The sequence below is a fragment of the Agelaius phoeniceus genome, chromosome 3 (assembly GCF_051311805.1).
Source record: "Agelaius phoeniceus isolate bAgePho1 chromosome 3, bAgePho1.hap1, whole genome shotgun sequence".
Lineage (NCBI taxonomy): Eukaryota > Metazoa > Chordata > Aves > Passeriformes > Icteridae > Agelaius > Agelaius phoeniceus.
In genome coordinates, this window is record NC_135267.1 from 79,889,425 (window position 1) to 79,915,156 (window position 25,732).

The following is a 25,732-nucleotide window of genomic DNA, read 5'->3' on the forward strand; positions in this document are numbered from 1 at the left end:
CCTCTGAACACCAACCTCCTGCTCTCAGCAGATCCAAGTAGATCAGGTTGCTCAGCAACTTGCTGAGTATCTCCATCACTTCCCTCAAGAATGCAAACCCAGACTGTGGCACAGGAGTTGTCCTGCCTTATTCTCCATCTGCAGGGATGGGGATGGCTCCTACAGCTTCAGGGAAACGAATGGCACCTACCCCTGGACAGCATAGCAAGGGTGTGGGCTAGGCATTTCCTTAAGAGTGTTGGGAAGAAGGAGTCCCAGGTGCCTATGGCAAAAGCAAGATCCTAAAACTGAAAGCAGCTGTGGGTTTTGTGCAGCGGGGAGCAGGGCAGGAGGGATAGAGAATTTCCCTTGAGGGAGTGGTCTTCAAATAAACTAGCCTTAGAAGCCTTTAATGCAATTGCATTCTAGCCCCTCCAGGGAAAGGCCTTCTCCACTGAAAACCAGAGGAAAAGTAGCAAGGTCCCTGGGTGCAACCTTCTGGGCTTGGAAAGGTCTTCTGGGAATAGCAGAGGTAGGTAGGGCTGTCTTCATGTAGAGAGGGCACCACTCTTGTATCTCATAAGGAAATAAGTGTCTGGTGAGGAAAAGGGCCAAGGACCTGAATCAACAGCTTCACAAGGATATTACCACTTTATTTTACATTGCATACATCAGACTAAGTCTCAAACTAGGAGTTACTGATTCTTCAGTGAGTAGAAAATCCCTCTGTGATCTCAAAGGGAAGCCTTGGAGGGGAGCAGGATCCCACCAACCAGGCTTGCATAACACTGAACAGCAGGCCACATCTTCCCTATTAAAGGAAAGGCCACAGTGCCATGCTCCTGTCCCTGAGGACACACAACTGCTGCCTGCAGGCAGGAATAAGCCCCTCCCTCACCTCAGCAGCTCCTGGCCCTGAGGAATGCCAGGCACCCAGCTGGAAGGGCTGCCTGGGCCGAGCCCAGGAGGGAGATCATTGCTGCCTGCTGTGCAGGAGGTGCTGGAACAAGGAGCCATCTTTCTGGCTGAGGCGGGCGGGTGAATCCAGCTCTGCCACTCTCCCAGCCTGCATCACCAGCACACGGTCCGAGTCCAGGATGGTGTTCAGCCTGTGGACAACAAATGCCAGGACACACGTTGGTTGGATCTGAGGAGAAGCTCTGGATACTGCTTCCCCTGCTGTTAAGGGTGGCCCAAGACATGGCCAGCATCAGGAGCTGTGCAGGATCTCCCTCTGCGCTCAAGGCCACAGTGCAGTGCAGCTCCCCAGAGAGTCTCTGCTCACTGCTGAAGTGCAGCACCTCTTAGGAGAGCACAGTGATGCCTTCCAGCTGCTGGGTATGGCAGGGCACCAGAAGCACAGAGGGAAGTTCTGTGGGGGGAAGCTCAGGGCATGCCTGATTCTGGGGTTGCACAAAATGTCTCCATCCCCGCAGGGGTTAATGAGTTGCTTTATTTGCCCCAACATTTCCTCACCTGCCACCTCCCAAGGGCAGCAGAAATTGTGCATCAGCTGTTATTCCTCTGCAGTCTAGCACCTTTGCTTATACTACCACCACCACCAGATTTGTACTTGCCAGACAGCCAACCACAGGACCCACTGCACACATATGTGCCTAGGTCTGCCCAGACTGCCAGCAGAGCAGCAACCTCTGGCTCTGGATATGGAACACAGGACAGCAGGAATGTTTTTGCACAATCATGCATCATTCAGTGTGAAACTACAGCCCTGTGAAGCTGCAAATCACAAGGAAGACACTACACAGGATTTGAGCAGGTAAAAGGCATTATGGAGTTCAAGACTCTGGTTACACCTTCATCTCCAAGAGAGTGCAGGCTGCAGCACTGGAAATTACTTGGAGGGGAAAGAGACAAGTCCAGAGTCACCTCCCATCCTGGATTTTACCCAAAGCTGAATGGCATGGAAAAACCATGGATACAAAACAACCCCATCATCACCTCTCTCTCCTTACTGCTCTCCCCCATTGCTCTTCATCCCAGTGGAAAAGGGGCTGGGGCCATCTTCAACTCAGTCTTGCTGCTTTGCCTTCTGCCACTCCTTCCTCTGCTGTTTCTCCTCTTTAATTACTCCCCCATCAAAGGTGGCCTCCCCACACCCAACCCAAACATACACCTCAGCCCACAGTGCCCTTGCACTTCTACTTTATTTATGCCTAACATCCCTAGAGTAGGAACCACATTCCCTTCACACCCCTCCTGCCTCCCTCCTACACAATGTATTTAACAAGACCCACTTGATTCACTTGCCAGGCCCAGCCCACCCTGCCTGTCATCCATCACTCCCACTCCTGTGCAGCAGGACACCAGCCTCTGCCATCTGCTCATTTGATTTTTATTTTTGTGGTAACCTCTGTGCTTTGAAAACACCCTCCATACAATTGCATAACCCTCCTCCAAATGCTCCTCCACTTGGCAAGAGTAAGAGCAGAGAACACCACCTAATGCTCATCCATCCCTTCTCTGCAGTATTCATGTTTTGCCCTCCTCCCTCTGGCTGCATCCATCCACTGATTCTACTCCTAATCTCTCTGATGGGAGGCAATCACTGTTGTCCTGTCCTGCCTGGGCAGTGTCTATCTCACTGGCATAAGGTGCAGGCTAGAACTAAAACTCAAAAGACAGAACCATCCAGGAGCTGGCTGCAGCCCTTTGCTGCTGGCTGTCCTGCACTGCCCTCTACTGAGCCAGGGACACCGGCTCCTCCCCTGTCTCCACATCACCCCTTTCCATAGGATAGTTCTCCATTACTCCTCGCCCTAATGTGGCAGAACCACAAGGAACGATTCACCTGCCCTACCAGCAGGCAGTGCCCAGGAAGAGAAAGCTGTGATATGATGCTTCATTTTGCCTTTTGCTGACACCAACTTCTGGGTACAACATTTTCCTCTTTTCACATCCAGTTGTTTCAGCACCCAGCAGAAAAGGCAAAAGGCAAGATCAAGCTTTGGCACATAAAAAACTTTATCACAGAGACCTCCATGCTCAGCTTGAGGCCCAGGCATGGCATGTGAAGCCACCTCTCCCTGAGAGTGGCAGGATGATTTAGGCACCGAGGTTCTTCCATACCTGTGAGCAATTGTCAGAACAGTTTTGTCAGCGAAGCGCTGGCGGATGGTCTGCTGCAGCAGCTGGTCTGTCTTCTGATCCACGCTGGCTGTGGCCTCATCGATGCACAGCACCTGCCAGGGACACAGAGTGAAGGCAGCTCCCAGGCACCACAGCAGAGCCCCCCTCCCTGGCTAGAGATAGCCTGAGAAGTTAGCACGGGATCTCTGTTCCCATTACACCTTCAACTCTGCACACTCTCCTCTGGTGTCCCCAGGCAGCCAGGTCACCCTCCCCCTTGCTGCAACGGGGGCAGGGCACTCACCTTGGCCTGCGTCAGGAGGGCTCTGGCCAGACACACCAGCTGCCTCTGTCCCACAGACAGACTCCTTCCCCTCTCTCCCAGCTCGCTGTCCAGTCCACCTGCAGGGATCAAGATCAGCAGTCACCTGCATCACCTACACAGGGCCCCAGACAGCTCCACCAGTCCAAGGTTTTCCCAGTAGCACACAAAATCCCAATTCTGCTCAGGCCCAGGCCTTAGGAACTGGAGCCTTTACACTTAGACATGAGCAACATCTGGCACAGTTCCCTTAGAACTAAGGCAGGGCTTATCTCTCAGCTGCTCCTCTAACACCCACTGAGGCCTGATCTCATCAGCAAACTTCTGCCACCTAATCCATCACCTGCCAGTCCATTTGCCTCCAAATGTCAGGTAATGCCACCGGGTCCCACAGACCTGTTCCCACACTGGTTCTAACCTTGCCTAAACCCCTTCCCTACTGCATCCACCTCAGCTCCCTGCCTGAGCTAAGCCCTTTCCTCCTCTTGCAGAGCCCGCACTCATCAGCTGCTTCTCGCTGGTTTCCATCTCACCCATCTGAGTAACAGCATCCCACAGGTGGCACTGCTCCAGCACCTCGCGGAGCTCAGCATCCGTCCGTTTTCCCTGGGGATCCAGGTTTTCTCTGATTGAGCCACTGAACAAAAATGGATCCTGAGGGATGATGGCCAGCCTAGATCTGCAAGCAAGCAAACAAAAGCTGAGGGCTCATGGGATAGGTTCTGCAGAAAAACAAAGATCTGCTACTTCTTTTTTCATGGGGTGTCTTAGAGCAATGTTGTGATGGCCCCGACGAGGGGAGAGAATGATGTATCTGACTTTATTGATATTAGAAGGTTAATTTATTACTTTATTATACTATATTATTCTATACATCTAAAACTGAATCTGCCAAGCACTCAACTGCACACACTGTACTGAATCTCGTGACTGTCACCCGACAGTACCAACACACACACACACACACACACACACACACTCTTGGCCCTGATAGCCCAAGGAAACAAAACACCATGACTTTGCATAAACAATCTTCATGTTGTATTCTACTTTTGCACAAACACAGGCACAGCAAATGAGATAAGAATATTCTTGGGAAGAATTGTGCCTTGCTTTTCTCTGTGAAGAGAAATATGGCTACAATGTCTTAGTTTGCTATGAATCTTAGAGGCACAGAGACATGGGTCACATATTCAGCCTGGTTTCCTTAGCACAACTGTCGAGAAACAACAGAGAGACTCATAAAAAGCTGCCACAATCAGAGAAGAGGGGGCCACAACAGTGAGTCCTTTGCTCCTCACTCTTTACTTTGACATCCAGCCACTGACAGCTCTCAGCCACCATCAGCTACCCTTCACTCTGCTCAGCCATACCTCAGCTCCTCCAAGCCCACTAGCTGGCTGTCAACACCATCAAGGAGAATCTGGCCTGATTTTATCTCCACCATACGGAAAAGGGCCAAGAAAAGGGTGGATTTCCCAGAGCCTGTGCGACCCACAATGCCCAGCTTCTCTCCAGGGTAAACAGTGAAGCTCACACCATCAAGTGCATTAGGCAAGCCTGGTCTGTATCCCAGGACCACCTGCTGGAACTCCACAAGCCCCTTGCTTGGCCAGTCAGCAGAAACCTAAGAGGGATACACAGGTAAGAAAGGGTGTGATAATGATTGATTGTCATCTTCAGCATCACCTCCCCACAGTCTAAGCCCCACCCTTCCCTTTAGATGGTTGCTTGGCTTCTGAGAAGAACCAACACACAGCCCAGTCCTACCTCCAGCCCACTCCTAGGCTTGTTCTTCCATCACAGCTTGTATCTAGCACTCGTTCTGCTTCCCTACTCCTTCCCATCACTCCCACCTTCACCAGTTCCTGCCAGAGATTCAGCCTCCCCAGGAGATACACTAGTAAAAGATGAGTGGTCAAGGTGGTTTCAGTGGTGAGGGCCCTCCACCCATTCACTGGAACCCTGTGATCTCCCTGGGGGGCAAGTACAGGGCAAAGAGCCAGAAGATGGGCTCCTGAGAACACATTTGAGCTTTTACCTGGACAAATTTATCCTGAGGCTCCATAGGGATGTCTGTGGTGTACTCCTCTGTCCGCTCCACACTCACCATCATCATCTCTGTGTGAGTGAAACTGTCAATGAGGCCTGAGAGCAGCTGTGTGACAGACAGGGCATATGAGAGTGCCAGGCCCACAAGTCCTGTGAGGACAAAAGCATAAGCAAGAATGTTAGTGGCAGGGAAGGAGCTGACATCTGGGCAGAAAACAAAAAAGGAAAAGTCACGACTCTGAAGTCTTAGGGTCACACTTGAGGTTGGGGACACACAGAGCAGAGACAGGAATGGAAGTGACGTGCTAGCAAGGAAGCAGGAGCTCTGGATCTTACCCCAGTGTAGGAAAATGTGTAGCTCTGGGCTGAGAGTGGAGGAACCCCTTGGGCACAGCCTAGGAGTGGACATAGATCAGTCCCTGGCAGCCTACCTGGATTTCCCAGCTGCTTCTGGTGCTGGATGATGGCAATCCCTGCTATAGCAGTAACCACAGCAACCCCAATCATCTGCAAGCGGATGTCCAGCCACTCCATCACTGTTTTGCTGGCAAAGAGACAGCGCTGGTTCTGCTCCAGATGCAGCTGATTCTCCAACTCAAACCTGTCAGGCACACAACAGAGGTTTGCATCACTCAAATTCGTCTCCTGCTGCCCTGGACAAAGGGCATTTCAGCCATCCTATAACCAGCCCCACAAGAGGAAGGCCTTGGCTCTGAGCTCTGTCTCTCTGGGTGCTTGTGCTCCCTGCTCACCTCTTTGTTGCCCGCATGGCTCTGATGGTGCTCAGTCCCGAGAGGGTCTCTGAGAAGTGGGTGTAAATGGGAGACAGGGTGATGCTGTGCAGGCGCTTCAGCTCCCGCGATGTGAATCGGTAATAGCGCTGGATGAAGAAGTAGACTACAGCCAGAGGGAGCAAGACCAGACCAATCCAAGGGAGGCCATAGGTCATTATCACCAGCATGCCCAACAGCCCGTAGATGTCGGCTAGGAAGATGTTGAGGATGAATGGCAGGCTGTCATCCACACAGTACAGATCTGAGGAGAAGCGGTTCAGGATGCGGCCTGTTGGTGTGCTGTCAAAGAAGGTGACTGTGGCCTGGCAGTAAGGGAATCAGACAGTAAGAGCCAGTCAGGTGCCGTGAGATCCAACCACAGAACAGTGTGCAGGAGAGCAGCACCAAGGGGAGCAGATAAGGCCACAAGGAGGTGGCCACCACAACCCACTTCCTTACCTCAGCCTCCAAAGCCAGCATCCACTAGCAGCCAAACAACTCACATACTGTTTGCATGGAAAAAGGAAGCACTCCCTCTGTATCGAATGGCTGACAGCTACTGAGAAAGCAGGCACTCAGACACCATGATGGCCCAACAGCAGCAAGGCAAATCTAGCCTCTAATCTGAATTTCCAATCTCCTAATCCTAACTCTAGCCTGAGGACCCAAGGAAGCCAAAAACATCAAGTTAACTGACATATGCCAACATCAGCCCCAGATCTTGCTTAATAACTCCTTCCAATCTCATCTAAACCTGAACTCACCATCCTGTAAAAGCTACTTTGACTTGACTGGCTATACATCTAAGGCTAATGAGTGAACAGATGCAGGTGGGAGCCGTAAATCATCCTTCCATGGAATGAACAGGACACATTTTGAACCCCGCTCATTGGCCCCTTGTGCTGGCTGTGGTGCAGCCCTTTGGAATACAGTCCTACCAGCCAGTACCAACAGAAACCTTAATCTATCTCCCACACCCGTACTCCCAGCTATGAGAAGAATGGCAGCTTGCAGGAGCCTCAGCCTGCTCTGGACTTTGTGCCCATTACCTTTAGAACCCTTTGGAGCAGGCGGTCGTGAATGACAGAGGCAGCCCGGAGAGCACCATAAGCAAAGAGGAACGCCCGAATAATGGTGAACAGGGAATTGGCCCCTGCAATGCTCCCATAAACTATCAGGTAGAAATTCACATCCACTGAGCCATTGGGAGGGGCTGGGGTCTTGTCCAGATCTTGAATGGGGGAACTGGAAAAAAGGAGGAAGATTATGAATCTGCCAACATCCTCCTGACAGTAAACTTACAGACAGGGCACGAGAACCCAAAGAGCATACTCCAGGGGAAATCAGGATACTTTAGCCTGATACTCCTGTTACACACCTTTGGCATGTTGGGACAAATACTCTGATTACTATGCAGCTAGGGGTCTTCCATCAGCCCCAGACAGAAGCCTTTCTGGCACATTATCAGGTCAGGGATTTTGATTCTGTTTGTCAAGGCAGCCACACACATCCCCTGAGGTGAAGTAGTCAGTTTATCTATCCCTGCTCTCCAGGATCTTCACCCAAAATGCACTTAAGGACATTTCCTGCTCCCTTTGGTACCTCTGGACCATATTTACTTACACAAGCCCAGCAGTGGAGAAGAGAAGCAGCTCTGGGGAAGGCAGGGAAGCTGAGCAGACCATCACAGAGGTATTTGCTGTCTGGGATATGCTGGAGATCCAGTATGACAGCCACCAATCCGAGATATTTCTGGATGCTGCAGAGAAAGACAGACTATGTAAAGAGAAATTCTGCTTCTGAATCAGCAAATATGAAGCTGAAGGGGAAGCTGCTGGACAACTTTTGCATAGTCTCACTGCCCAGTACAGTCTTTCCCCTGTCAGTAGCAGAGCAGGAGCAAGTGAACAGCCTTGAGGACAGCAGCAACACCGCACTGCTACAGAGGTGAGTGTTCAAAGCCCTGGCATCTTTCCTTCTGGACTCCATGCAGCCAGGGAATGAGACAAGAGGAGAGGAGTGTCTAAAGAGAGATGTGCTGCTGGGTCACTGCCTCACCTTGCATCAGGAACAGTGAGAAGAGGATTGATATTGCTAAGCAGCTGCCCATTGCCATCCAATAGGCCTTGTACACCTGAAAAGCCACCGCCCCTTCTTTCTTCTCTTCCTCCTTGTGGATGAGATTATGGTTTTGGGTTGGTTCTTCTGCCTCTGTCTTTATGGCCTCTTCCTGTCCCTTATTATCAGGGGCTGTGGGTATAGATGCAAAAGTAAAGGTCAGTTCAGTGTTAAATTCTTCCTGCAGCTGTTCCTAAATGTGAACAGAGCAAGTCTAAACTATGAGGGACACTTTTTTTCCCCTCCTCTCTCCTCTTTCAAGACAGGTGCGCCAACCCTGGCAGTTCTTCATCCAAAACTGGACTACAAGTGGAACAAGAGGTTCAAATACTGCTCCAGACCAATACCCAATGATATGTGGGCCTTCTGTCCTTCTGTGTATACACCACCCACATATCAGCACTGCCACAGCAGAACAAGATGATGGGAGTTCTGCTCTAAAGCCATCAGGTACAGGTTCTGTCTGGAAGGTCAGCTGTGCTGCCCCAGCTACCCTTAAGCTCATTAGGAACAGACCTTTATCCTTATCCCCCTTGTCTGTATCCTTGAACTTGGGGAAGGCTTCAACAAGTGGCAGGATATCAGCTGGTGTGCCTGCAGAGAGAGACATGCAAATTCTTCAGCATCTGTGAGGAGCGGGTGACAACTTTCCACCCTCCCACAGCCTCTTGCTCTGAAATGACCCAGTTTTGTTCCCTCATAATATTCCCTATGTTGTACAGCAACTGTACCATTGAAGGCTCCGCTCCATTCAACCTGTTACTCTTTCTGCCTTATCAGCTCCCCACATCTAGAGCTGTCCTGTTTCATCCATACATACATCTGCACATCCTCTTGCGCCCCATCTTTGCATATATGCAGTGTTCTCAGTGTGCTCTTTTATCACTGGACTCCCCACTAGTCAATCCTAGTCCCCTCAAGCCATTCCAAGACACAGGCACAAGTGAATGCCTGAGAAGACAGACAGTGTACCTGTCTTAACTATCCTGCCATTGTCCATCAGCAACAAGGCATCGGCCTTCTCCAAAAACTCTGTCCTGTGAGTGCAAAGGACCCTGGTCTTATGTTTGAGAACTCCGAAAATGCATTTCCACATAATATGTTTGGCTACATCTGCATCAACAGCAGCCAGAGGATCATCAAGGAGGTAAATTTCTTTCTCCTGGGAGGGGGACAAAAGAAAAAAGGATACAGCTGCTGGCCCTGCTGGAGCAGGCAGTGCTGTACAGAAAAGTCCAAGCATCTCTGTGTGGCAGCACCTTTAGGCTAGCACAATGTGCTTTAAAGACATGCTGCCAGAACTGTACAGCTGAGTGCTTCCAGACTCTTTATATTTGACTTGGCAAGATCTGCCACACAATAATGCCCTTGTTATTTACCTGGTAAACAGCTCTGGCAAGGGCTATTCGAGCCTTCTGTCCCCCACTGAGTGTCACACCATTTTCACCCACCTCTGTCTGGTCACCTGCTGGTAAAATCTGAAATATTCAAGAAAAAAAATTAGAAAGGGACAAGAAACTGCTGGGGACTCAAAACCAGGATACATGGGCCCCTCTCCAGTCTCTGGCAGTAATTTCTAAGGCTGACACCTTACCAACAATTAAACAATGCACCAATCTATGCACTGGTTCTACAGACAACTGGCAAGGTTTATTTATGCAACACAAATCTCTGACACTCCAGAATAGGGTGGTCACATCTTAACTACCTATTGAGAGCAACTTCTGGTCCAAGGTAATTGCACACAGTAATTTTCTGTGAGAACAAGGGCTGTGTCTGCATCAAAATTATGTCAGGGTCCTTACAAACAGCATTGCAGTAAAAACTACCAATTTTCAGAACCTGGAAATAAGTCTCCTCTCAGTTTGGTAGCATAGGTGTATTTTACAAAATCTCAAATAAAAATCATGCCTTTACAGAGTATTCATAGCTCCAGCCAAAATAAACAGGAGCTGCTAAAGCTTGGTACTTCAGAAAATCAGAAATTAGCTTATAAACTGGGAGAAGGCTAGATTCCTACATATACCATATGTACAGCCAGGTTTACTGGCTAATACAGTCATAAACCTCAAATTTAGAATATATGTCAAGAGCACTGACTTAGCCCTTCAAAACCCCAAAGAAGTTGCTTCTGATCCTCCCCCCAAAAAAGCATCAGCTGCTGACAGGTTCTGCCTGAAAAACACAACAGTCATCAGCTCTGCAAGAACAACTCCTTTCCCCAGCATGAAATCTTTTGGCTCAGCAGCAGAAGAAACCACCCAAAGTGCTACAAGACTGACTTCACACCTTAAAGAAGTATGGGCACACTAGGAATGGTGTGGGCCTGGTAATCAGAGCAACACTGTGTGATGGGACATTGGAGCAGCAGTCTGAAACAATAAACACTGATCCCATGAGGCTCAGGATGGATGCAAAAGCCTGCCAAGAAGGCCCAGGCAGGTTTCCAGCCTAGGCACTCACATTTAGGTCCTCAGAGAGGGCACAGGCCTCCAGCACCTCCTCGAACAGCCTGGCATCATATTCCCGCCCAAAAAGGATGTTTTTGCGCACAGTGGTAAACTGTATCCAAGGCTCCTGTGTGGCCAGACCAAATCCTTGCTCCAGGTCACAAACATACACTCGTCCACCTTGTCTGCAAGCACAACAGAAGTGGGCATAAAGGGCAACAAAGAAAAACAGCTGGCAGATCCAAATTACCCACAAGTTGGGATAGCACTGGACAATTCCCACATAGAGGGACCAGGCAGGGAAAACTCTTTAGGCTACTTACTTAATGAGCTCTCCAGTGATGGCTGCAAGCAGAGAGCTTTTGCCAGAGCCAACCTTCCCAACAACGCCCAGGAGCATTCCCTGCAAAGGGAAAGGAAAAGAAGCAACCTGATGTGCTAATGCAGGGTAGCTTGTCCAGATTTCTTGAGCCACACGTAGGCTGTAAGGAAGCTGACTGCTAGGACCATCTCATGTTCAGCAGTGCAGCTGGGTACAGTTGTCAGACTCCTGATACGACAGGACACAGATTTGCAAGGAGTGTTAACTCTAGAGCCCTGCTCTGTTCCCTGTCCAGTTGTCTCCAGCAGCAATAGTAGAAAGCAGAGAGAACTAGTTGATCTCCTGTCTGTAAGGCATGGATGCTCTCTAGTGCCTTTCAGCCTTTCAGTGTCCTGTGCCGCTTGACCTAGAGAAGATTTTGATGCACAGCTCCTAGACTGAGGAAAACATGCCATCTCTGCTCCATTATTTCTAGTTTCCAGTATTTTTTCTCGAATGCATTTTTCTCTATTACCCCCCATGTCCTTGCTCACCTTTCTCACTGACAGGTTCTCGATGTGCAGTTGCAGAGTGCCTGTGGATGAGGGCTGCCTGGTGCTCTCCTCCTCAGCTGGCACCCATGAGAAGTCTGCACATTGCATCTCCATGGCAGTAGCAGTATCTGAAGGGCTATCTACAAGTGAAAACCCGAACAGCAAAGCATTGCTATGAGAATACCAGAAAATTAAAGGCACCTGGCATCACAAATATCATCAGCTTTCTTCCCAAATGCAGAGACCATGAATGAGGCACTGCATGATGCCCCTAACCCAACAACAGAATGAGACTCTTGCCTACTGACTTGTCCTTAAACTTATACATCCCTTCTTCCAACCCTTCTGTCTCCAGCTCACACCAGACACATGTGGCTGTCAGGGAGACACTGTAATGATATAACCTGGTTTTATTATTGCTGAAGGTAAAAGAATGGCAGGGAGCTGGCCAAAGGCAATGAAAGAAGGAAAGGGAGCTAATATGGCTTAGGAGAGGGGCAGCCACTCAAGCCTTTCTGCCATGTGAAGCCATGTTTGTTGGTGGCTTCAGTGTCAGAAGAGCTTTGGTGAGAGGACAGAGCTGCTTGTTCTACTTGGACATTAATGGCTCTGTTGAGACAAGCAGTGGCTTATGGTTGGTAAAGTGGAATGTTATAGCCTTATCTCCTGCTTTCCACAGAAATTAAGAGAAATGTATCCACTCTGCCTCTACCCAACTGAACATCCTGAATCACAGGGTGACAGCCAGCTGCCCTCCAGCACTGCCCCTGGGCGTTGCACCTCAGCTCTCTGCTCTGAATGTCTGCTGATAGCTCAGATTCCTTAACCATTACCTAGGGCATAATAAGCTTCCAGGTCCTGGTCCATGAGTTCAAAGAATTGCTGGATTCGATCCAGGGAAACTTTGGCCTCCAAGATCCCATTCAGCACCCATGGGAAGCTGTTAAGGGGTAGAATAAGCATCCCAACAAGGGCCAATGCTGTGAACACCTGCATGGGTAAGCAAACAGCCATGAGCTGGAGCTAGCAGCTCCCCTGTATCCTCCAAACAGCTTCACCAGTGAGAGCCTGAAGAGCTGTGGAGAGACATGGGCTGGGTTTATTTCCCAGAGAAGATGCCGCAGCATTGCAGTTCCAGCATAGACTGTGTTCTGCACAAGTTTGGAGCTCTCCCTACTACCTACTCACCTTTGTGGCAGTGAGCTGGTGACCCAACAGGACATAGGTGACAAAGATGGCAATGGAGATAACAACAGGGAGTGCTGCCCACATGTACACACACAAAGCATCCAGGTAACTGATGGCCCGCAGCTTCTGCAGCTCTTTAGCCCGGCAGGATTTTATCCTGGTGCTGAAGTGCTGCTCCCAGGCGTAAAACTTGATCACCCGAATGCCACACAGGAACTCTGTCATTAGCTGCAGGCAACAGAAAAGAACATCAGGCAAACAGTGCCCAGCCAACCTGGGCTGTGCCTGGGTGTGCAGCTGTCTCCTGCTAAGGGTCAAGCCAGAGATATCAGGAACCATCTATTGCTAACAAAGGCATAAACCTAAGTGACAACTACTGGAAACTTTGTGCTCATCCATCCCACCAGCTTCTTCATCCACCCATGCTGTGCACAACCAAGAAAAAGGCAAAATATTACACTACTTTCCAAGTGAAAGATAAACAACACAGGTGAAGGGATGTGTGGAATTGCTAGCTCTAGCCTGGATACTATTCACTTGTGCTGACTTGACAGTGCCTTGAGATAACATCTGACTCTCGGGACTGGTCCTGCCCTGACACAGCTGGTCTGTATCCAGAGCCTGGCTGGCTCATTTCCAGAACTCTGGTGTCCCTGCAGGATGCAGTCCTCTCATTTCTGTTCTCAGGTCAGCATATGTAGAGCAAGCTGACTGTGTCTCTGCCCAACATTAAAGAAGACTAACAAGAGACTTTATTCAGCAAACCAGTCTTACAACAGTTGGAGAAAGTTCAGCATCATCAGATACAACTCTAGTAGATGCACCTACTGTTGGGAAAATAGGTATTTTTAAAGCTGCCAACAGTTCTGACAGGGAGTTGACATAAGTTTCATGCTTCAAAGCATGAGTGAAACTGCTGTCCCCTCAAATTAGAGATACAATGCTAAAAGGTGGGAATCAAATGTGGAGAGGAGAGATGGCACTGCAAATAGGAGAAAAGCAGTGGAAAAGATGACTGAGAGTGCCAAGCCTTGAGCCATATAAAATTACATCCATGATCATTGCCCTTGTCCAGACTGAAAGCCACTTCATCACTGATGGCATCACTGGAGCAATAGGATGGATGCAAATCTAGAGGAAGTCATTGGGAGTCTGACCTTTACTACACAGAGAAAAGAAACTTGCAAGGGAACCTAAATTAGCCCAGGGGACAAGACAAGCATTAAAGGTTCACGATCTTATGGGAGGTGAAACTACTTCACCCTGAAACACTTTTGACCAAAGTGTGTGTGTGTGTGTGTGTGTGTGTGTGTGTCTGTGTCTGTGTCTGTGTGTGTGCCCCTTCTGGCATTTTTCTCAACAGCTGTGATTCAATTAATCTGCTTTGGACCATGACTAAGTGGCAAGAAGCCAATGTTCTGGGCCAAACAGGGAAAAGTTACAAACTCAGAGAGACACCCCTGCCCCTCGCCCACCTTGACTCGTGTATCCTTGTGTTTCAGCATCTCCTCGTTGTTCACCATGATGCGGTTAGCTATGATCTTGTTGATGGGCACTAGCAGCAGTGCCAGGGCCATGCCTCCCAGGAAGGCTATCCCCACTTGCTGGTGCAGGAGGTAGAGGGTAATGGCAAGCTGGACAGGCAGGCTCCACAACTCATGGAAGCTGTAGCAGAAGTTGACCAACCTATCGGTGTCCGTGCTCATGAAGTTGACGATTTCCCCCACAGTGAAGCGGGCAAGGCTGGTGCTGCTGACGCGCAGAGCCTTGCGGTAGATGGCGGAGATGACGGCAGCCCGCACCATCAGAGCCACCTTGTTCATCTCATACCTGAACTGGCTCCGCAGGAGAGCGCCCAGGAAGGAGCCAGCAAAGAGCCCAAGGGCATACAGAATCCCATGGCTCAAGGGCTCCTGCCGTGACTCCATGAAGTTCACCAGCAAGTTCAGAAGCAGAGGACCTGAAAAATCCAGCAGACTGTCAGCCAGCTTGAGAAGTCCAAGGGTGTAGAAACGAAACCCGAAGGCCGCGTGAAGGACTGACAGGAGGCGCGCAGCTTTCTGGGCATGGTGTGGGCTGTCTGGAGCACCACTGCTCCCATCACCTCCAGCAATGATTGGGCTGGTAAGAGACTCTGTCTCCTCCTCTGCTTGCTGAAGAGCTGCCTTCTTCTGCCAGCAAGAGTAGAACCGGTCGCAGACCCTGGCAGCCTGGAGCTGGTGAGGAAGCACATAGATGTCCTGTGGCTGGTTCAGCTTCTGCTGGTAGCCACGCTTCATAAGGGGGTTCATCCAGGTGTAAAAGAAGCGGGAGAGCCAGCTCTCACCATCCTCTGCCACTCTCTGCTGGTCAGGCAATGGGATCCCTGGCTCTGAGACGGGCTGGTCCTCTTGCCAGGAACGATTGATGGAGAGGAAGTCTTGCCTGGCAGCAGTGGGGAAGAGGTAGCTGACCACATAGGCAAGCAGAGAGGCCAGCTGCAGACACAGAATGGTGAACCTGGCGGAGGCACCGGGGTGGGCAGGGGACCAAGCTGTCCCCCTCTGGCAGTACCACAGCAGGGTGATGATGGAGGAAGGTAGGGGTAAGAGAGTGAGGAGAGCCAGGGCTGCAGGGCCCCTGGTAAAGCCGTGAATGGATCTGTGGAGCATGAGAAGAGCGAAGCCGTGCACCAGCCATGCCAGGGCAGCGGTGCCATTGGCCAGCACTTCCAGGTACACGGGGCCCAGCTCCTGCTGGGAAATGGTGGCTGGGATGGTGTCAGCAAGGAACAAGCCAGCAAGTATGAAGGAGGTAGCAATTCTCCACCCCCAGCTTGGCCTGCAAGGCACACCAGAGCCAGACCTTGAGGAGGAAAGAGCAGTGAAATAAATTACAGTTGGAATTCCTCTACCTCTCCGTCAGTACTGTCCTTTCTTCCTCTCCTCTTCCCCATGTTTATACATCCACTCCTACTTAACCTTCTGGATACACCTCCCTAGATCTGTAACTTTTTCTGATTGTAAGCATTGCTAAACGACATCAGGTCAATATAGCCCACTCTTTGGTCAACACCAGAGATTTAGATGCTACCAAAGAAAAGCATTTCTTTACAGAAATTTGTTTGCAAACTATGATATTTTGTGGTCAGGTCAGACTCCAATCCTTGAGGATTAATGCAAGAAAAAGTATATTTAACCTCTTTAACACAAATTTTGGATGATGAAATTCCCTGCATCACATCCTTGATTTCTTTGTCAGGTATTTTTTCTAGAAACGTTATTTTTATCACTGTGAGTTTCAGTGATGCTGTACTTGTAAGGTCTATAATCTATTGCCCATCAAAATACTTCATTATCACTGGATTCTTTGTGGCCTTTCAGTATCAGTGAATGTTGTCATGTTTAGAAATTTCAGAAGAGGGTAAAAAGAAAAACAATTCTGCATTTCTCTAAACTCCTTATTGCCTTATATATATCTTCTCTGCCACTTTGGATTTATATCCTCTACCACAATACTCCCAGTTTCCCCAGTCCTCACTCACTGAAAAAGTTTCTAATTACTTTCTGTGATTTTATGCCTACAATCCTCTCTATTCTTTCTGCATTCCTTTCTGTACACTGAATTAAAATGGATGCTGACAAATATAATAGCATTATAATATTGTGTCCTTCCCTAATTACATATTCAGCACGTGATAGGGAGATACAATTTCCAGCCTTTCCACTCCACCTCCAGTCCTGCATAGCAATCAAGAGCCAGACAAGTCAGTTGTCATACCTCGGAGTGCCAAGGAAGCAGGCACTGACCACTGCAAGGATCACATGAGGAATCACGCTTAGTGTCAGCTGGTTAAAGCAATGGCCAACGCTGCCATGAACCCACAGAGGGAGTGGATCTTCTGGGCTGGTCCCACACAAGCTAGCCAGGATGTTCTCCATCCTTTGCTGGTAATTCAGTCTGAGAGACAGGATGTCCTAGGGTAAAGAAAAAGCAGCATGAGGTAAAAAACATAAGAACTGCAGCCCCAGTCGAAGATGGAGTGACGAGTAATTAACAGAGCTAGAAGCAAGTTCCTGGATCATAGTCCAAGCCCAGCTATTGTTCACTCACTATCATATAATCTACTTAAGAAAATGATCAAGGGCCAGCTGAAAATAAATTATCTTGTTTATTCCCTTAAGTCACCCCAGGACTGCAATGCCCTGTGAGTTTGAAGCTTTCTTATTTTCAGGTTGATTTTTTTTTTCCCCATGGCAAGTTTATCCTCTATAAGTAGGATAAGGAAGTATTTTCCCGCCTATGGATTGGCATGAAAAATATTTTGAGCTGCTTAAACAATAACCTATTCATTGTATTTCCATGTTCACAACACTTCCCACCAAGGTACTCCTTGAGGCAGCGTGTAACATTAAACATCCCCCAAACGGCAAGGGAGGATGCTGGTGCCCATCCTGAAGCAGGCGGTACCCGTAAGCTACACCCGACTGGCTCGCCAGCCCTCTCTGTGTGCCGCCCCGCGGACTGAAGCACACCTGGCAAGGCCTCGGCTTTACAGGGATTTCTGCTCACACCAGCCCGTCCCATCTCCAGCCCGGGGCCGGCCGAGCGCCACGGGCCGGGCGCTGCACCGAGCTCGGCACAGCGGGGGCACTGCAGCACCCGGGCACGGCAGCACTCTGGCACAGCGGGGGCACGGCAGCACCACGGCAGCACCACGGCAGCACCACGGCAGCACCACGGCAGCACCACGGCAGCACCACGGCACACCGGCGCTCGGCACAGCGGCCCTGAGCACAGCAGCGGCCCTGGGCACAGCAGCGGCCCTGGGCACAGCAGCGGCCCTGGGCACAGCAGCGGCCCTGGGCACAGCAGCGGCCCTGGGCACAGCAGCGGCCCTGGGCACAGCAGCGGCCCGGCTCGGCTCAGCAGCACCCCGGCTCGGCAGCACCTCAGCAGGGGCCTCCCAGCCGGGCCGGGGGCGGCGCTGAGGCCGCCACGTGCCCGGGCCGGGCGCGCCCCCCGCCGTCCCCGCCGCCCCCCGGGCCCGGTACCTCGGCTCCCCGCGGCGCAGGGCCCGCCCCCTGGCGGCCCGGAGGACGCGGCGCAGCCCCGGCAGCGGCGAGGCGAGCCCAGGCCGGAGCAGCAGGCCGAGCTGAGAGGCAAGAGCGAGCCAATGCAGCACGCACAGCCCGCTCAGACTTCCACCTTCCGGTTAAAAAATATAAATTACTCAAACGAAAAGCTAGGCTCCAGCCATGAACGTGATTTTCCCCAAAATTCCTCTAGTTCTGTCCTGGTGATCACATCCCTCCCTTCCTTCTCCTATGATTTTTGGCTCACAGCATCTGAACTGTTTGCACACTGTGAAAAACGCCAATCACTTGTTTTTAGAATTTTAAAAGTTTAATAGTAATAGAATGGTTATGAAAGTAGTAATATAATTAGAGTAATAAAAATTTGGACAATTAGGATTTAGGACAATATGAGACAATAAAAACAAAGCATTACGGAGAGTCCAGGTACCTCTTTCTGGGCAAAATAAGCCCAAAAAAAGACACACGTTAACAGAGGATTAACCCTTAAAAGCTATTGCCTGTTGCATATTCATACATCTCATACATGATGCATAAATTCCATTCAAACCAAGGATCCTGTCTGGTCAGTGTCAACTTCTTCCTCTTAATCCTGATGGTATCTTCAGGGATGAGGGAGGCAGGAAGAAGTTAGTTTCTTCTGATAATGGAGCAATAAATTCTCTTTCTCTGAAAGACTTAGGTGTCCTGTGGCTGCTGTCTCAGGCGCGAATACCTCATTCCTTTCTTTAAAAAAAGTATCTTACATAGTATAGTTTCTATTTTAACATTATGTTATAACCTAAAACTATAACACACTACTTAAGAAAATTAATACAGCATAACTTTCTACATAACACATATAATATTCATTTTAATATTTGCAAAAAGCCAATCATAAAATGTGCATTTTTCACACACACTGACAGACACCGGATGCACATTACAGACTTGCAGTGTCACTGTGTCAACCAGGACGGGAATATTTATGGACCACTGTGTTACCCAAACATCAGCAGGGATAGCCCAGGCAGTGCTTTTACAGGTATAAATTTACTTTTACAGGCACAGCATTCTTTGCTTGTAAGACAGAAGACTACAAGATGAAAATAACATTACTATAAGAGCACCTTGCCAATAACACATCAGTCTACTCACAGTGGCAGAGCTCTCCTGGCATAGTGAGAGATCATGATGTTAACCTAACACAACCATCTGAATAACACAGGGTAAACAAATCCTCTCTGATTCACCTGTGTTGTGTTCAGTGACTGTCTGGAGCATGAACACACATGCAAGCAGCACCCCCAAATGTGACACTCATTCTTTACTATAAGAGTATGTTGCATTCGGGTGGGGGGAGTAAACGCACAACTTTCCAGATGAGAGAAAGCAAACTGGAGAGGATATCCAGCTCCATCTGCTCTGGACTATTATACAGTAACAGGAGGGTGCTGTAAATGTCACCACACTACCTAGCAATTTTAGCTGCTACTGGTGATTTTTATAGCAGATGATCTGAATGTTTCAACTGTCCCAAACCCTTCCTCAGTGCTCCTGCCAGGGAAAGTAAGCATATAACCACCACAGGTTGAAAACTTTACTTTCAACATGCAGCTCACCAGAGATACAAAAAGCATTCTCTGAGCTTGGAGTGTTATCAGTGCAGTGCTGAGGAAGGAAAGATTCAGTGACCTTCCAGAGAAAACAGAGCAATCTGGCTAAGGGAGTGTGGAATAGCAGCTAAGAGCAAGAGCTCAGTGGCCACACTACTCTCTAATCACAGCTTCCTTGAAAGGAGCATAAGAGTGCATTTTCTGCAAGGCTCTCTCTCCCCCTCCCTCCTTGTTTAATAATCTTTTCTCACATGCCTGACAGCAATCTTTGTGTGTCAGAGTTACAAGGTTGCCTTTACATGACCAAGCTACTCACACTGTATACTGTATTTGGCCAGCCTGCTCTTTTCCACAGGTCATCCAAAGGTTTCTAGACTTAACTTTCCTGAAGAGGCCTTGAGAGTTAAGTTTTATGTCCTCTCTGCTCAGGGAAGCTTCCCTTCAATGAAAATGCTGTGAAAGCAGCAAACTCTCAAAACAGCAAGTAGGGGTTGTGTGAGGTTGAAGCACTGAATTGCACACAAGTGAAGCTGATTTCAGATTTCATGGTTCTGATGTCTTATTTATTTCCAAATGAAAACAAACAAACAAACCCAAACAACTTAAAAATATCCAAAACCAACCAGATACCCTCAAAATACCCACAACACCAACTACACAAGTACTTTCCACGTCTTAAGATACCAGAGAAGTTCTTGGATATCAACAAAGAACAACCTTTCTCCCCTGAACTAATCACCCTCAGAGCTTTTCCATTCAGCCACTCTGTATTTTAGCATTCTCTTTTTTCATGTGCTGCATCCTGCTTGCTCATCTCTCCTAAACTCTTCAGGTTCAAAACCATGAACTTTATCACTTCACCTGAAGGATGGAAAACTTTCACATGCCACAGATTCCTTTCTGGTCCAGACAGCATTGCCTACACTCATATGGGAAAACAAACACAAAGGGTATTAAAAAAGGAACTACAGGAAAATACCAACTCACCTTAACTGATCTGAAATCACTTTGCCTGTTCTGCGTAAGTGCATTTAAATAGCATCACAGCAAGAATTTAAGTAGACATTCCTCCTTTTCCACCTTCCTTTTGGCTATTTCTCCTGCTCCTGAATATTGCTGCCTACTCCATCTACTGCTACATATCTGACAGATTTAAGATGTGCAGGCACGTGGAGTGGTGGCTATATTGCATACAAAGTACCTTGCACACTATAAATAATCATACACCTGGCAATTATTAAAAAAATCAGAGCATTCAAAATTCAAAAAAACCCCACCAACATTAGGTTTAATTTAATCCACCCCCACAGGCCATGCAGGCCAGATTTTATTCACTATTATCCAGAGTTTGTTAATGCTCTAGATGGATAAATCCCCAGTGAGGAAGCACTATCTGGCAAAGGGAGACTGCCCCCCCTTTTCTGATGAGTTTGTTTTGTAACAGATTACTTAATACCAATCCCAGGACTCAGGGAATCAGTGTAGGCTGCATGCCCATTCCACTTCCCAGCTATAAGTAAATATTGAGCTGAAACAGAAGCCAGCCTAGACAAGCCTTAAATTCAGAATTATCAACCTTGTAATTATAGCTGTAAAATCTCTGAAAGCAATTGTCTGTTTGGATGTGTTTTCTGTGCTCCCAGCCAGGACTCTGCTATCAGCTGAACCATCCTCAAATTCCATGACGACACAGCCGAGGAAGGTTTGATTACTCGGCTCAGTCCAAAATTTTTCATGAACACGCTGATTTGCCTGGACCTGAAGGCACAAGATAGATATTATGCCCTGTTTTCCAAGGAAAAAAAATTAATGCCAAGAAGACAGATGAGTATCTTCTACTGCATCTCCTCATGAGAACACCAATTCTGTCATAGAAACACAGAAATTGTCTTTGTTGTTACTCATAGCCAAGCCATTCCACATCAGATGGTTGTCTCATGCCCCTGGATCTAGTCTTGACTCATACAAGAAGGTAAAAAATTACAATTAAAATTTTTCTCTTGTACTGGTCTGCTTCTTAACCTTATGGTTCAACCTGAATTAACTTCAATTCTGATTTCTGTTTACTTGTTTATGCAAAGCTACTCCTAACTTTTCTTATTCTGTTCTTTCTGAATGCCATTTGCTCCCCTTTGTTATTTGGGGCCTAATGAGAATTCAGAGATATCTTATTACCCCAACATTGACCTCAGCATCCAATTAGCTAAAACCTCTCCAAGCAGCAGCTAATTGCAAGTTCAACTATGAGCCTTGGAATTCCAAAGAGGAGTCCAGGAGCTGAACTTCTACCAGAACAGACTGACTGGCACCTCTGTCATCCAGTGAGAGCCTAGAGCACCAGTTGCAGAGATGTTACATAAACCTCTGCAAAGCAGGTAAGGACCTTGCCTAACTTTTTCAATCCCTGAGACAAACTGTAGTGCTTCCTCTTCCTAAGATGTGAGAAGTCTCAATTTGCTCTGCACCATAGGACTCAGATTTCAGAACTGATTTTAGGAATAATTTAACTGGATCCCCACTAGGGATGCTCAGTCCCTTTAAAAACTTAGCTTTGTAAGGCATGTGGTTAAAAGATGATACTACATCTAGTTGGAAATGAGTTTATAAATTGCAATTATAAATTGTAATTGTAGGGCAATGCTCAGTGAGATGACAGGGTGCTAGAAAATGTTAATGAGCACTGGTCAGTCTCCAACAAATGGAATGTTTCTCTTAGGAACTCTTTTAATATCACAACACACAGGGTGTTTGCTTTCTTTCTACCACTTCTCCCATGAGCAGTTTTCTTATTGGTGTGCAGATAAGACACTTGAATGAACTTTCTCTTCAGTTTTTATTATCTGGACTTTTTCACCTTCCAAATGCCACTAAAATCTATGATCAGAAACCAGCAGAAAACCTCCTGTAGACCTCCTTTGGCTATAAGGCAAAAAAGTTAGAAAAAAATTATTTTCTAACATTTTGCAAAGCTTTTAGGTATTAGATGCCCAACTACTGTAGAAAACTGAATTTAAAAATGTTTTGCAGCGTTTCTTAGGTTTGTGGCTTTTTACTTGTCCATTTTAAAATCAAACTATAGTTAAAAACTAATGCTGTTAACATCAAAAACAGCAACAGCATAGAAGAGATGTCCAAAACCAAACAAGTAATTTTTCTCACACTTTTGATCACACGCAGCTATTTTTATTTACTTCAGTTGGTCAAACTGAGTGCTTGATGCAGACACCTGACACTAAGGCATGAAAATATGTTCCTCCTTTGAATAAAGTAACAGAACATATTTGGGTAACAGTATATTCCTTACAGGGATAAGCTACTTGCATGTGACCTACCGCAAAAAAAAAATAGAGGGGAAGTTCCAAAATACACATCAATTTTGTGGTTATCTCAAAGTGTTTTGCTTCTCTGGGTGTCACTGAGTCTGTTGCTTAGGGTAGTTAATTGGAACAGGCTGAGCATCCATTGGTCCCACAGGAAGTAGATTCACAGCCTGCTGCACATCCTCAAAGATGAAGTCCTTATCCCAGGAATTCTTAGTTGAATTAAGGTCGCTGAGGGACACTGCAAGCCTTAGGACAGAAAGGAGGTGAGAAGAGGACAATGGTAGCAGAAAATAAGTCTTTAAATAGCTCATGTGTATTTTTTAATGACTGAGTGCATTTCCTGAGCCTGGGTAGTGATGCGCTCATTCAGAAAATCTTAAAGGGGGTCAGTTTTATTACAATTGTAGTAAACCACTCCCAGCAGAAATATCTTATCAGACAGATCATCATCCTGCTGCTCTTTGTTGCTACTACTTATAAAATAGCATGCTTCAAAATGGTGTGATGTTCGAGCAAATACATTTCCAAACACACAAGCAGAATTGCAGCCAGAAATCAACTGGCTCTTCAAATAAAATCCCTCACATGTCATTCAGCTAAGAACAAATTACAAATCAAGATATAAAAGCTTGTGGATTTTGGAAGTGAAGCTGAAGAGTTTTAGGAGAACCTTCATTTCTCTATCACTTCTTTTGACCGCTACCCCATTTTAGTTAATTGAAAACCAAAACCCCCTTCCTCTCTGGAGACAGCCCCAGAACAGAGTAAGAGAAATTTCAGCCGCGGCAGAAGAGCCGCAGCTGTCCCGGCCGCTGTCCCGCAGGAAGCGCGGTCGGTGCTCAGGTAGGAGAGGGAGGAGGCGGGAAGAAGCCATTTCCTCCCCTGCCATCCCTGCTCCCGGCAGCCCAGAGCACGGGAGTTGGCTCAGGAGTTTTCTGAGCTGGAGGCTCAGCCTCGGCACCCCTGATCGATCAGGCAAGGCTCGCTTTGCAACACACTCCTGCTTGAAGACAACACCACCTATACCGACCAGCTCCGCAGCACCGTGCGTGCGCGTAGGGGAGTGAACAAAACCCAACAAAAACAAGTAAACAACCGAAAAAAATCCCAAACAACAAAAAACCACCAAAGCCGAGCGTGCCCCAGTCACGGCCGCTGGGGCGCGGAGCGAGGCAAAGAGGAGCCGCACGGCCGAACACAGCAGCAGCACCTCCCAACTCCCACCCGACCGCCGGCCGCCATTTTGTGAGGGCGTCCCCAGGCACCGCCCCCCCCCTCCCCGCCCGGGCTCCCCCTCCCCCGCCCGGCTCGGGAGCGCGCAGGGCGGCGGGGAGCGCGCACGCCGGGGGGGGCCGGGCCGGAGGAGCCGCGGGACCCCCGGGCCGCTGGCGCCATCATGTACCGCTCCAGCAGCGGCCGTTCCGGCCCTTCGTCCTCGTCCTCCTCCCACCGGCTGAAGGAGGGCGGCTCGTCGGCGTCCCGCGCCTCCCGCTTCAGCACATCGGGGCCGGGGCCAGGCCACGGCCGGCCTCCCCCGCCGATGCCCGCCGCCGCTTGTGCCGCCGCCTCGCCGCCGCGCTCCGCTTCGCCCCGTCCGCCGCCGCTTCGCCGCCACCGCTCCCCATCGGGCCACCGCGGGCCCTGCCGCCGGTCCCCGTCGCCGCACCGCAGCCGGAGGTTGCCGTCGCCGCCGGGAGGAGCGGGGCTCGGCGGGCCCCGGGGCCGCCGGGGCAGCGAGCACGGAGACGGCGGCAGCAGCAGCCGGGTAAATACTGCGGTGCACCCGGGGGGCTCGGTGCGGGTCCTGCCCCCGCCTGGGCGGCTGTCAGAGCCCCTGACCCGGCGCGGCCAGGTCCTTGCAAAATTACACCCGCCCGGACTCTCCCTGTGCTGAGGGAGAGCGACAATTTGCCCCTATTCCTTAAAGAACCAAATGGGGAAAAAAAAAATTATTTCTATTTTAAGTGATGTTTTCCCACTAGTTTCCATTGCGTTTTTATTTGTCTTACTGGCTAGAGCCATTTTAGAGAAGGTTCGAAGATGATGCTGTCTTTTCGCTAAGGCAGAGGATGTCATTCTCCTCCATTTAACATATTGGGTTTAGTGTATAAATATCGTTTAACTTACGGGAATATAACTTTTTAGACAGCATGTTGAATGAGTACTTTGTCTGAATTCTTCCTGCTGTCACGGCAGGCGTACAAAGAGGGCTCTTATTGATTTATGTCTTTGAGAGGGATTCTTTGGTAGGCACCGCTTTGTAGCTGGGGCTGTACACAGGGTCTCCCAGTCTTCTCACTTTGTCTTGGCAAAGTCTGATTTGGGCAAGCGAAGCTCTTTTTTGGTGTCTGTGGTGGATGGCATCTTGGATGCAGACACCTTCGTCATAAATCAAAGTGTGAAGTTTTTTTTTGGTTTTTCTTTTTTTTTTTTTTGGCGTGACTTTTTTTTTTCTTTTTGCGGGATTGGCTCACCTAGATTTTGTCTTCTTGCTCCTTGGTGCAGTGATTGTTTTGTCTGGTGATTCTGAGCTGTGGTGTGTAGAAAGTTCATTGTGCATTTGTGCTACCGTGAAGAAAAGATTTCCGTACTGGGGTACTCTAGGCAGTGGTTGCATGGTCACTCAATCCAGCACACATGCAGTTGCAAAGAACGATGTACTCGCCTTTCCCTCTTGCTTTGCAGTATATTCTGCCCTCTCCCGTGTGCTCAGACGTGGATTTGTGAGTGGCAGGGTGGGCTGATGTGAGGAAGCAATGTAGCTGAAAGTCCAACAAAAGTGTGTTATCTCCTGGTCCATTGCCTGATGGGACTCTCCCAAGGGAGAATGGGGATTGCCCTTTATCATGGTGATACAAGTTCTTACCGGATTTCTTTGGAGCCGCAGCCATAGAAGAGGTCACGGGTGATTGTAG

General features: G+C 48.7%; 2 protein-coding genes across 8 annotated transcripts in view; one reads left to right on the forward strand and one right to left on the reverse strand.

Moving 5' to 3' along the window:
• Window positions 1-611: 611 nt before the first annotated feature.
• On the reverse strand, window positions 612-24,351 carry ABCC10 (ATP binding cassette subfamily C member 10). 3 transcript variants are annotated; one of them, XM_077175698.1, is made up of 22 exons: window positions 24,220-24,351; window positions 16,584-16,780; window positions 14,300-15,668; window positions 12,825-13,052; window positions 12,470-12,626; window positions 11,637-11,776; window positions 11,105-11,184; window positions 10,795-10,966; window positions 9,711-9,809; window positions 9,304-9,493; window positions 8,848-8,925; window positions 8,272-8,463; window positions 7,837-7,972; window positions 7,263-7,458; window positions 6,193-6,536; window positions 5,872-6,041; window positions 5,430-5,590; window positions 4,762-5,015; window positions 3,922-4,067; window positions 3,371-3,468; window positions 3,067-3,179; window positions 612-1,088 (listed from the first exon to the last, which is right to left on the reverse strand). In XM_077175698.1, the coding sequence occupies exons 2-22, from the start codon at window positions 16,742-16,744 to the stop codon at window positions 953-955; spliced, it is 4,620 nt and encodes a 1,539-aa protein (XP_077031813.1). In that variant the 5' UTR covers window positions 16,745-16,780; window positions 24,220-24,351; the 3' UTR covers window positions 612-952. The 3 variants fall into 3 exon arrangements, with proteins under 3 accessions (XP_077031813.1, XP_077031812.1, XP_054485204.2); XM_077175697.1 differs by lacking the exon at window positions 24,220-24,351 and adding an exon at window positions 17,858-17,994; XM_054629229.2 differs by lacking the exon at window positions 24,220-24,351 and adding an exon at window positions 17,339-17,503.
• ZNF318 (zinc finger protein 318) overlaps window positions 24,114-25,732 on the forward strand; it is a 32,348-nt gene continuing 30,729 nt past the window's right edge. For all 5 annotated transcript variants that reach the window (XR_013181425.1, XR_013181426.1, XR_013181427.1 and 2 more), the window contains exon 1: window positions 24,114-24,582. Coding sequence is in view for 1 of the 5 variants with exons in the window: in XM_054630407.2 (XP_054486382.2) it covers window positions 24,214-24,582 (369 nt within the window). In the remaining 4 variants the exon portion in view is untranslated. The remainder of the gene's footprint in view (window positions 24,583-25,732) is intronic.

Excerpts from the sequence above, each read along its gene's own strand:
- ABCC10 (XM_077175698.1), bottom strand. The coding sequence starts at position 16,744 with ATGGAGAACATCCTGGCTAGCTTGTGTGGGACCAGCCCAGAAGATCCA. Across the intron at positions 11,185-11,636 it reads AGAACCTGTCAGTGAGAAAG|GGAATGCTCCTGGGCGTTGT; the intron begins GTGAGCAAGGAC and ends TTCCCTTTGCAG. Across the intron at positions 7,973-8,271 it reads CTCACTGTTCCTGATGCAAG|CATCCAGAAATATCTCGGAT; the intron begins GTGAGGCAGTGA and ends CTTTCTCTGCAG.